The sequence below is a fragment of the Benincasa hispida genome, chromosome 5, assembly GCF_009727055.1.
Source record: "Benincasa hispida cultivar B227 chromosome 5, ASM972705v1, whole genome shotgun sequence".
NCBI classification, from domain to species: Eukaryota; Viridiplantae; Streptophyta; class Magnoliopsida; order Cucurbitales; family Cucurbitaceae; genus Benincasa; species Benincasa hispida.
Genome location: NC_052353.1, coordinates 34,093,777 through 34,104,851, shown reverse-complemented (window position 1 = coordinate 34,104,851; position 11,075 = coordinate 34,093,777). Strand labels below are relative to the sequence as shown.

General features: G+C 38.5%; 1 protein-coding gene across 1 annotated transcript; it reads right to left on the bottom strand.

Annotated features, from left to right (window-relative positions):
• Window positions 1-9,094: 9,094 nt before the first annotated feature.
• On the bottom strand, window positions 9,095-11,075 carry LOC120077306. The gene is made up of 2 exons (XM_039031193.1): window positions 10,908-11,075; window positions 9,095-9,301 (listed from the first exon to the last, which is right to left on the bottom strand). The coding sequence occupies exons 1-2, from the start codon at window positions 11,073-11,075 to the stop codon at window positions 9,095-9,097; spliced, it is 375 nt and encodes a 124-aa protein (XP_038887121.1).

Sequence of the window (11,075 nt, the reverse complement as noted above, 5' to 3'; positions counted from 1 at the left end):
TTCATCAGTAAGCTTGCTTGATTTTTCCTTCGGATCTTCTTTCAAGATGCGACCAATTCTCAATGTCAGTGCATGACATTGTTCCTTGTCTGAACTTTCCGCATTGCATGGAACTTTGGTGTTGCTTGGTAGTGAGCCTGGTGGTTTGTTTTTCAACTCTTTAGCGATCTGCCCTATTTGAATTTCATATTTTGACGATGTGTCGTTTGATTTGCAGGATCGCTTCATTTTTCTGTATGTAATCTTTTAACAAATTTTTTAAAGGTGAAGTTGTCACTTGTTGCGATGAGCGATGCTCTAGGTGGTCCATTTCTAGGAGCATTGTGATGGTTGGCTTACCCCTGTTGATTTCCTCCCCAAGAAAAATTTGGGTAGTTTCGCCAACCAGGGTTGTAGTATTTGAAAATGGATTATTTTTAACAAATCAAACTGATTGTGGGTTACATGGGCATACCTTGAATGCGTGAGGTTCTTCATAGAGAACACAATTCTCGCTGGCCATCTGAGTGACCGTATTCACTTGTCCATTTCTGACGTCGATTTTTGTCATGGTCATTACTTGCAATAGACTCGTCATCGCATTCACCTGCATTTGAAGTGATGCGATGACATCGTTGCTCTGTCTTCTGTCATTTGATCTTGAATCATATTCACTTTCCTTCCAATCCTCATGATTCTTTGAAATGTGATCAAGGATGTTTTTAGCTTCAACATAAGTTTTATCCAACAAATCGACTATTGTGGCAGTGTTTACAACCATTCAAGATGCGCAGTATTTACAACCATTCGAGATGCTAAATTCATTCCATAATAGAAAATCTCCATTTGTAAACAATCAAGGAGTCCATTATGCGGGTAATCTCTTACTAGCCTTTTGAACCTTGCCTAAGCATCGCTTTGTGTTTCATTTTCTTCTTGCTGAAAATTTGTGATCACCCTTCTCCTTCTTGTGTTTTCAGTAGGTGGGAAGTATTTCTTTATAAACTTCTCCATGACTTGTTCCCATGATGTGATTTCACTAGGTTCAAGTGAATATGCCCACTTTCTGGCATTGTCACATAATGGAAATGGAAACAAGGTGAGCCTAACTTCTTCTAGATTGATGTTGGGAAATACAAATGTGTTATAGATTTCGATGCTCCTCAAATGAGCATGAGGATCTTCGCCTCCTCTTCCTCCAAATTGACTACTTGTTTGAATCATTTGCAGGATCACAGGTTTCATTTCAAACCTGGAACCATCTAACGTTGGTTGCATGATCCCAAGTGAAAAATTATATAGGATTGGCGAAACATAGTCCCTGATGGGTTTAGTGCGAGCATTAGCTAGAAGAATGAGATTGGTGAGAGCATCCACATTATTATTGATTACTACATGTGGCTCTTTTGGATTATCTAGTTGATCTGCCATCCTCTGAGCTCTATTCCTTTCTCATTTTGTTATTTTCTCTTCTTCTTCTGCGAAAGGTCCTCTCGATCTCTGGGTCGTATACAAACTCAGGTGTAAATCCTTCGCTCATAAAACATTTGCACCTTTTTGGTAGATAAAGGTATAATACACCAAAAAACAAGACCTGCGAAAATCAGAAACAATATCTTAGTTACCGCAATTTCCAACAATGATGCCAAACACTTAATGTGTTTTAATTATGCGATGAAGTGAATGCTATGCGAAATCTTGTTAATGCATTGTTTTACCTAGTTAAACCCAAATATAACCCTAACTAGAGTCCTCAGGAGTCTAGGGTCGAACTCAGGAATTGCATTCTATATATGCATTGGCAAATATTGTTCGATCTTAACGCGAGTTGTTACTAAATATGCGATGGTTTTCTTTTCCTAATCTACTACTAAAAGAAAATGATGTATGCAATGGAAATTACACCCTTGAACGAAACAGTCTATGCGAGCAGACAAAATTTGAATGAATAAAAGTAGGGTTGAGAAAAATATTCACTAACATTCCTAAGTAAATACATAAATCATGCGTCATGTCATTCCTTATCGCATGAGGCTACCAACTATGCGATTCCTATATTAGTGTCGAAAATTTCTTGCGATTGCATAAGAAGATTTCCTACACCCAAAAAAAGCATGATTTTTTTTTGTAAATAGAGAGACTTTGTGTGTGTGTGATCGCATGATATAATTATTTACGTGAATTCCTCATCAAGCTATTGCATTTTCAAATCTTTTCCTAATTGTTTCAAATAAAAGAGGTTAAATAATTTGTATTTCTACAAGTTATCACTACGCTAGCCAAACATGTCACATGTTCAATAGATCAAGCATGCTTGAGTCGAAGTTGGCTACCAACTTGCTCTATGATTTAACGTTGTCATTTTAAGGTTCCCATCGCGTGCTTCAACTTCATTGCATAGAGCATCTACGCGTGCAATTTTGTATCATTTTTCCTTCTTTTCTGCGATCAAGGCTGCAACTTTCAATCCTCAAGAATATTTGTTTCTTTCAACCAAATCCTACGTTCAAAGATGTTAAAATTTATAAATTTCAGGATATTGGCTTTTGTAAACATATGATTACATAGCTTATATTATTCTCGTGAATTTATCTTAAATTAATGCATTTTCTTCTTGTTTTCTTTAATTATTCTAAATAAAAGGCTACAATAACTTGTGTTGCCCCAAGTTATCACACCTCTAAATTTAAAAAAATAGCTTTAGTAATATTCTAGATTTAGATTGATACATTAAATAGACCTCTTAACATGCTTCCAAGTTTAATACTCACTAGGCAGACTGATCGCCTTGAAGTTTTATTCCATGTCCTAAGAGTATTTCTTTAATATATATGTGGCAAGATTAAGTCTCAAAATACCTTTTCTCATTTCTGGACGATATTATTTCTCCTTGTATGACTAAGTAGTTATGCGTTGATCCGGGCATCTCACCCTTGTTTTGGCTTGCCCCCATGGGTGTCATGCGGACATCCAACTATGAGCAAGAACCCTTTTCAAACTCAACTCTTACCTTGAAATTTTCTTTCAGTATAGGCAATGGAGTTGTAATTATTTTCTTCCTGCGTTAATCATGATTCGCACCTTCGTTTTGGTTTGCCCCCACAAGTGTCATGCGGACATCCAACTACGAGCAGTTTCTAATTTTAATGCCCTTTTTTAGATAAAGTAAAAAAAAAAATGAACAAGGATATTTTTAAAAAAATTTAACGCATTTAGCTCAAACCTACCCGCTCCAAATTTTTTAAGGCAACAAGGTCCTCATTGCTGAAATCGAGGAATGAGATTGTCATAGAAAAATTTATTAAAAACGGTTTGAGATAAAGCTTGAGCGCATAGTAAATGCAAGAAATGCTTCCTAAGGAAAATATCCCATTACTAGAGTTGAACGCCTAACTATTGAATCTCAAGGAAGGGTTAGCATAAGTATTATAACTGAAGTCATAATTACAAACACATCAAAAACAAGAAGAAACAATTAAACTACAATCAAAATAAACAAGGGACAAACGAAAAAAAAAAGGCGAGCCAAAAATGGATAACTTGCGATGTATTCATAAAAATGATAATGAGAACATGACAATCATAAATTTAACAAAAATGTAGATGAAGTAAGGAAAGAAACAACCAAAATATACAACACCCCCAAATATAGTTTCTCCTCGCATCATTGTCATCATTGGGAGCGACAAGAGTGTTATTCGATTGGAATGACAGGGTTTGTTGAAGTGTTGGTGGGATGATTGAAGCAGGAACGCGCTGGACAAAGACATCATGAATGTAATTCATCAATGTTGTAAATTGATCATCTTGCAGCTGGGATTGCCTCTAAACGAAGTTCCTTAACTCGGCCTACTCTTTCCTCAACTGTCCTAGCTGGTGTAGGATTTGATCTTGTTTGCGCTAAAAGTGGGCACGTTGCTCACCTTGCTGCTGTACAACTTCTCTGAACACCTCAACTTGATTAACTAACACTTTTTTATTGTGTCGAAAATCAAACTGTCGAAACATCAAGCTCTGTTGGCTGCTTGAAACTTGGTCAAATGTGTCGAGGATAGGGTGCATGACATGGTTGGTAATGAAGGCAAAATTTTCTGACTTCTTGTGGTTATGAATCATTGGAGTGCTTGGAGGCAGCCGTGTCTAACCAGTAGGCAACCTAGGCTGAGTATGTGAAATTGTGCCTTAATTGCGAGATGCAAAAGCATGAGTTGCAAGGATTCCACAGGCTCCAAGCCTTTTCTTGTCTCATCTCAACTGGTGGAGGAAGAGGCGATAATATTTGTTTTGGAAAAATGGCCAAGGGGGAAGGGGTTCATTAAATTTCTTCCTCTTTAAGGCGAGGAAGGGGATGCTCTGTTTGATTTTTGTGCAGAAGGGGATTTGGTTGTTGAGGAGGGGGAAAAGTTTTCTATTTTGGAGGAGTGGGAGATTATTCTTTTTGAAGAGGAAGGAGAGGAGGGGGACAAGGGTTCTGATGCTCGAAGAGGCGGCGAGCTGCTCAATTTTTAGCTGGGAGCTCGTTGCGCCAACTTCCACCAATCTTCTTCTTTTCAGCTGAGGGGGCTGTGGGGAATGAGCTGTTTGAGATTGTTTTATTAGTCGTTTAATCTTGACCACTTCTGGCTGGTGCATTGAATTTATCAATAATCTATGGAGGATCGTGTTGGTCATAGTGCCTTTGATGGACTCCTCCGCTTCATTTGCCATTTTAGGAATGGCCAATTTCGTTCCCGTTGAAGGAAGGAAAGCTCGTCCCCTTCACTTCATCCTCTGATGCATGCCATGAATTTGGGTGGCCATAATGCTTCTGAAATCCATAGGGATGTGTTGCACTGTACAGTAGATGGTCATCACCCTGTCTCTTGTGATTGAACTATTGTGGCGAGTGGGCATCAACTTCCTCTTGATGAAGTAAAGCCTCATGTTGGCTTCAGGCATTAGGCAATTTGGGGTTAAGGACAACAACTTTGTAGGTGATGAAGTCCATTCAGCCCCAAGCTTGGCCACCACCTTCAAATGCATGCTACAACTCTTCTTCTATAGAGTTGTGGATTATGTGATTCCCTTCAGCATTGGGGTTATTGGGCAAGTTGTATAATTCATTAACTGTCTTTGCGTCGAAGTGCAACCTAACCCCATTAATCTTTACATAATTCAACGTGCGATGGAAGTTATTGGCGTAGAAAGTGACTGTAATGCTTGGTCTAATTGATGTGTGGCTTTCACGGTTCTTCCACCCAAAAGCATCGACCACATCTGTGATCAATGCGGGAAAAGGCCCATTAGTTGGGAAGAATCCCAGTTTCAAGAGCAACTTTGGTTGGCCTTCTACCCTTGGTTTTTCCTCCTCATCAATTTCTTTTCCTTTCTTCTGAGTATGGTTTTTGAGCACCCTACTCCCTTTTCCTACAACTTCCTTGTGCAACACTTTCTTTTTCTCAATAACCGCGTGAGGGCTTTGGGATTCATCTTTTGACTTTTTAAGCCCTTGCCTGAATTTCTTCATTTTTCAGCTAATTTGTTGCCATTTGCTCTAAAGAGGACTTGGGGAGAATGATTTCACATAGTTCCTCCTCTTCAACCTCAATATGGCCGACCTCAGAGTTGGTCGCCTTTATGTCGACTTTTTCCTCACAAGCTCTCTTCCTTGGAGGCTTAGCAATTGAGCTTTCACCTTGCACCTTAGCTCCTTTCTTCTTTGATGCCTTTTCTGCCTTTCTCTTCACTGGTCCCACCTTAGAGCCTACTAGGATTGGTTGGTTGGACTTCAGCTCCTTAGGGCCATTTGCCACAGGGACTAACCTACGCGGCGAAACTTCCATTATTTTATTCTCAACATTATTCTTCTTAATAGGTTCGTTCCTTCTAGGTTGTGTGACGTTTCCTTCTTCTTCTTCGCCTCATTCCTTTCGTTCGGAGAATATTTCTAAAGACATGCCTTTCATTTCACCTCCTTACTTCGCTCACATCCACCAAGTCACTAGCAGCTGGTGGGAATGGTTACTGGGTTTCTCTCGATTTAGAACCATCGAGTCAAACTCTCTCTCTCTATCCTGCCTGGTGGTGGAAGGCTTTGTTTGAGATTTTCTCTCGAGTGATAAGGATGAACATGAAAGGGCAGGTCATGGTGGGTGGATTACCGCTAAAGGCTCAACGATTTCAAGAAGGTTTGGCTTCTGGGCAGATGAAGGGGCAACGAATGAGGAAGTTTAAATGTTTGGGAAGGGAAGTTATGACATTTGGATAGAATAAATCTGTTGAGTGCTTATGTTGGACGACGAACACCCAAATTCACAGAAGGATGACTTCAGCTGGGATGAGGGATGGAAGGTGAATGTCTTTTGGTCTTAGGGCCAAGTTTAGCTCCAGAAGGAGAAAAGACAGTGTTCTTTTGGTCGGCCATGGGTGTTTCTAAAGGAATGTAGGAACAAAAACGGGAGCTTTGATTTGGAATGGTCGATGGACGATCACCAAAAAACTGAGAGGATTTGGGTGTTGAGGAATTCTGAAAAATGAAAGTGAAGGGGAAGAAGGGACATAGTGGAGGATTTTCAAAGGAAATATCGTGAATGTGGAGGCTGACGTGTGTGTAAGGGCTATCGTCAGGTGATCATTCCATATTAAATGCTGATTTGACCCCTGTCGGTGCACGCCTCCACTACTTAACAGATAAAAACCCTTAGTATTCTATCCCAGGCGATGATCTGAACTGGATACGAATAATACGATTATTCGATGCCACAGTAACTCATCGCCTTTTTCATTTTCATTTTTCCTTCAATTAAAAAATTCCCGAACTCCATTCAAAGCAATCATATTCATCCAAACAACAATTCGTAAAACAATAGATTAAACAAATAGAAAAATTAAAGGAAAGCAAGAAAAATTCAAAACTTCACAAAAGAGAGAATGATGCATCCCTGAATTGGTGTGGTCAAGTTCACCGCAGGGATCATCCACGCGTTCTTCCATTACTCATGGTCAGTTAGGTCTATGGAGGACTTTTCTCTATTGATATCACCTCTATAGTATGCTTTAATGTGTTGGCCAATGACCTTAAATGCATTCGTCCTATTTTCTCTTGTCAATTCTACAACAACGTGTGGGAAAATATCTTTGATGACAAAGGGGCCAAACCATCTTGCCTTTAGCTTTCCTGGAAAAAGACGTAGGCGAGAGTTAAACAGTAAAATTTTTTGTCCAACATAAAAATCTCGCTTGCGAATGCGGCTGTCATGCCACGCCTTTGTCTTTTCTTTATAAATTTTGGCCCTCTTGTACACCTTGAGCCTCCATTCATTCAATTCATGCAATTGATTCTTCCTCGCTTCACCTGTAAGATCTTAATCAAGGTTAATTTTCTTAAGTGCCCAAAATGCTTTATGTTCTGGTAAGTGGTAGGCCTTTTCGAACACCAATGCTTATGGAGACATCCTAATGAAAGTTCTGTACGCGGTATGATAGGCCCAAAGTACCGCATCCAGGTGTTCTACCTAGTCTTTTCTTGAAGTGCTCCCTACTTTTTCAAGAATAGATTTTATTTTTCTGTTAAATGCTTCCATTTGATCGTTTATTTGTGGGTAGTAGGTGGCAGCAACTCTGTGATTAACATTAAACTTGATCAGTAATTTAGAAATGATGCAATTAATGGAATGTGTACTTTCGTTGCTTATTAGGGCACGAGGTGTCCCAAAGCGTGTAAAGATGTTCTTCTTCAAGAATCTGCATACGGTCGCCGCTACAGGCAATGGCTTCAACCCATTTGGATATGTAGTCTTCAACCAAAAGGATGTATTGGTGGCCACTTGAAGAAGGAAACTGTCCCAAAAAGTAAACGTCCCAAACATCAAACAATTTAACCTCCATGATTAATGTGAGTGGCATCCCATGTTTCTGGGATATATTTCCAGTCCTTTGACAAGGTCACAATTGACTACATAGGCGTGGGATTCTTTGAACAACATTAGCCAATAATAACCACATTGCAACAAGTTTGTTGCTGTCCTCTGTCCCCCTAAATGCCCACCATAAGGTGCTTCATGGAACTTCAATAAAATTTCTTGCATTTCGAACTTCGAAACGAATCTTCTCAAAATGTAATTAGGACCCAAGTTGTATAAGAAGGGCTCATCCCATCTATAGAACTTGCACCCATGGAATAACTTTTTGTGCTAGTGGTGGTTGAAATCATCTGGCCACTTCCTGCAGACTAAGTAGTTTACAATATCAACAAACCACGACTTCTTTTCTTCTATCCGCATTAGCTTCTCATCAGGGAAACTGTCTTAAATATCTTATGTAGTTCGTTGAAAAGGCTCGTTCTGAAGTCTTAAAATATGATCAGTAACTTGATTATCAGTACCCTTGCGGTCCACAATCTCCAAGTCGAACTCTTGAAGTAATAAAATCCATCAAATTAATTGTGGTTTAGCATTCATTTCGCCATAAGATATTTGATTGTCGAATAATCAATGTGAACAGTCACTTTTAATCCAACAAGATAAGCATAGAATTTTTTTACTGCGAAAACTATTGCTAACAACTCATTTCTTGTAGTTGTATAGTTCTCTTAGGCTTCGTTCAGAGTCCTACTCGCATAGTAAATGGGATGAATCATCTAGTTTTTCTTTTGACCTAACATGGCGCCTACTGCCACATCATTTGCATCACACATAAGTTCAAAGGGATGCATCCAATCTGGGGTTATGAGAATAGATGCTGAAGTCAATGCTTGCTTCAGAGTTCGAAATGCGTGGTCACATGAATCAGTAAACTCGTAGGGGGTGTTTATTTCAAGGGTTGGGATTGGATGGGTTAGGCATCCTAAGTCCAACCCTTGTTTGAGGCATAGATTTAGGAAGCCTTGGCTTCCTACATCCTTTACCCATGGGTTTGAATAATATTTACTATTCAAACCCAAAGGTTATCTTTTTTTTTTCTCCCAAATTTAATCTAGGAAGTACGTATGCCAACCTCCATACACCACCTTCGGTGACCATTGTGGCCAAAGATGTACCAACTTTGGCACCATCTCCGACGACCACTGCCGACCAACTCCGACTGTCACCTCCGATGACCGCCACCGGCCAACTCCGGTCTCCACCTCCTGCGACCATCATTGACCAACTTCGGCTGCCACCTTGGCGACCGCCACCGGCCAACTCTGGCTGCCACCTTGATGACCGTCGTTGGCCAACCTCCAGTTGTTAATGGTCAACTCCGACCACCATCGACCAACCTCTGGAAACCTCCCTTCCCCCCACACTGGCAACATTCTGGCCACCAACTCCATTGGCCACCCTCTGACTACCACCTCCGTCGACTGCCACCAACGAATCTTGAAAAACATTAATAAAAATACTCTTAGTATATAACTAACTAGAAAAATTTGTATATAAAAACACTTTTAAGAAAGAATTGCAATACATGTATGTTTTTTTTTTATTTTAATGAGTTTTTATAAAAAAAATTTAACTAAAAATAAATTTTTGAAAGATATTTTTTTCCTAAGTCATTCAAAAAATGCAGTCTACTGCAATTGTATAGCTATATTTATTTAGGTTATATGTCTAATTTAATTTAATAACATTTTAATTTTTTTTGTTGGTCAATTTAACTAGGTCGAAGACTTAGAATCATTTTCTAAACGTAAAGATTTAAAATGTTTAAAACAGCTTAGTGACCAAATAAAAACTAAAACTCAAAATTTATGATTTTTTATTCCTCAATTGTAATTTGATAAGAAAAAAAAGTACAGTTTTCAATCATTGAATTTAATATTAAAATACTAGTTTATTTCAATTTTAAGTCAACGTATTATGGTAAAACAAAAAATTGATCATTTTCAAATTAGTTAAAGTGACAAAAGTTTATGAAATTTTATTTCAAAATCTAGTGAGATTAAAATATCAAATTATTAAAACAATAAATTAAATAAAATTATAATTTTAGTCAAAATCTCTATTTAAAAAAATTTAGACAAATATTCTTCTAAATTTTTTAGTTTATTTTAAACATAACTATATTAAAATAATTAAGGTGACAAATTTAAACTAATCTAAAATCTAAATTATGATTAAATACAAGAAAATATTTCACAAATTAAATATTTATAAATGTGCACTTCATTCCCAGGCTACTTAAGCCTGCACTCCAAACGCAGACTTCTTAAACCCATACTTCCAAAACCTGCACTCTAAACACAATTTGCTTAACCTAGGCTACATCTCCTAGGCTTAACATTCCCAGGTTTAAGATTCTAAACCTACGCGCCAAACGCCTCCATAGGGTTGATTGAGTCCGAGTAAGTTGGTTAAAGGCTTGGCAATTTGGGAAAATCCTTTGATAAAGCGTCGGCAAAAACCAGCATGTCCCAAAAAGCTTAATAATGTTTCAATATCAGAAGATGCTAGCAATTTTGTTACCACATCAACCTTGGCAGGATCTACCTCCAAACCTTTCCAAGAGGCCTTGTGTCCAAGTATAGTCCCTTTTATCACCATAAAGTGACATTTTTCCCAATTCAACACAAGGTTGGTCTCTTCACATCTCTTGAGTACAACCTCTAGGTTGATCAAGCACTCGTCATAAGAATGTCCAAAAACAGAGAAGTCCTCCATGAAAATCTCCGCAAATTGTCCTAGGAAGTTAGAGAAAAGTTCCATCATACACCTCGGGAAGGTGTCCAGTGCATTACATAAGTTGAACGACATGCGATGAACCAAAAGATTCCATATGGACAGATGAAGGTGGTCTTCTCTTGGTCTTTGGGTGAAATCATTATCTTATTATAATTGAGTAACCATCCAAAAAGCAGAATATTCATTACCTGCCAATCTATCAAACATCTAATCAATGAAAGGTAAAGAGAAATGATCTTTCTTGGTGGCGACGTTGAACTTTATATAATCCATGCATATTCGCCATACAGTCACTGTTCTGGTGGGTATCTGCTCATTTTCATTATTAGTGACTACAATCATGCCCCATTTCTTAGGCACACATTGGACATGGCTTACCCACTGGCTGTCAGAGATGGGATAAATGACTCCCACGTCAAGCCATTTGGTGATCTCCTTTTTCATGATATCTTTCAT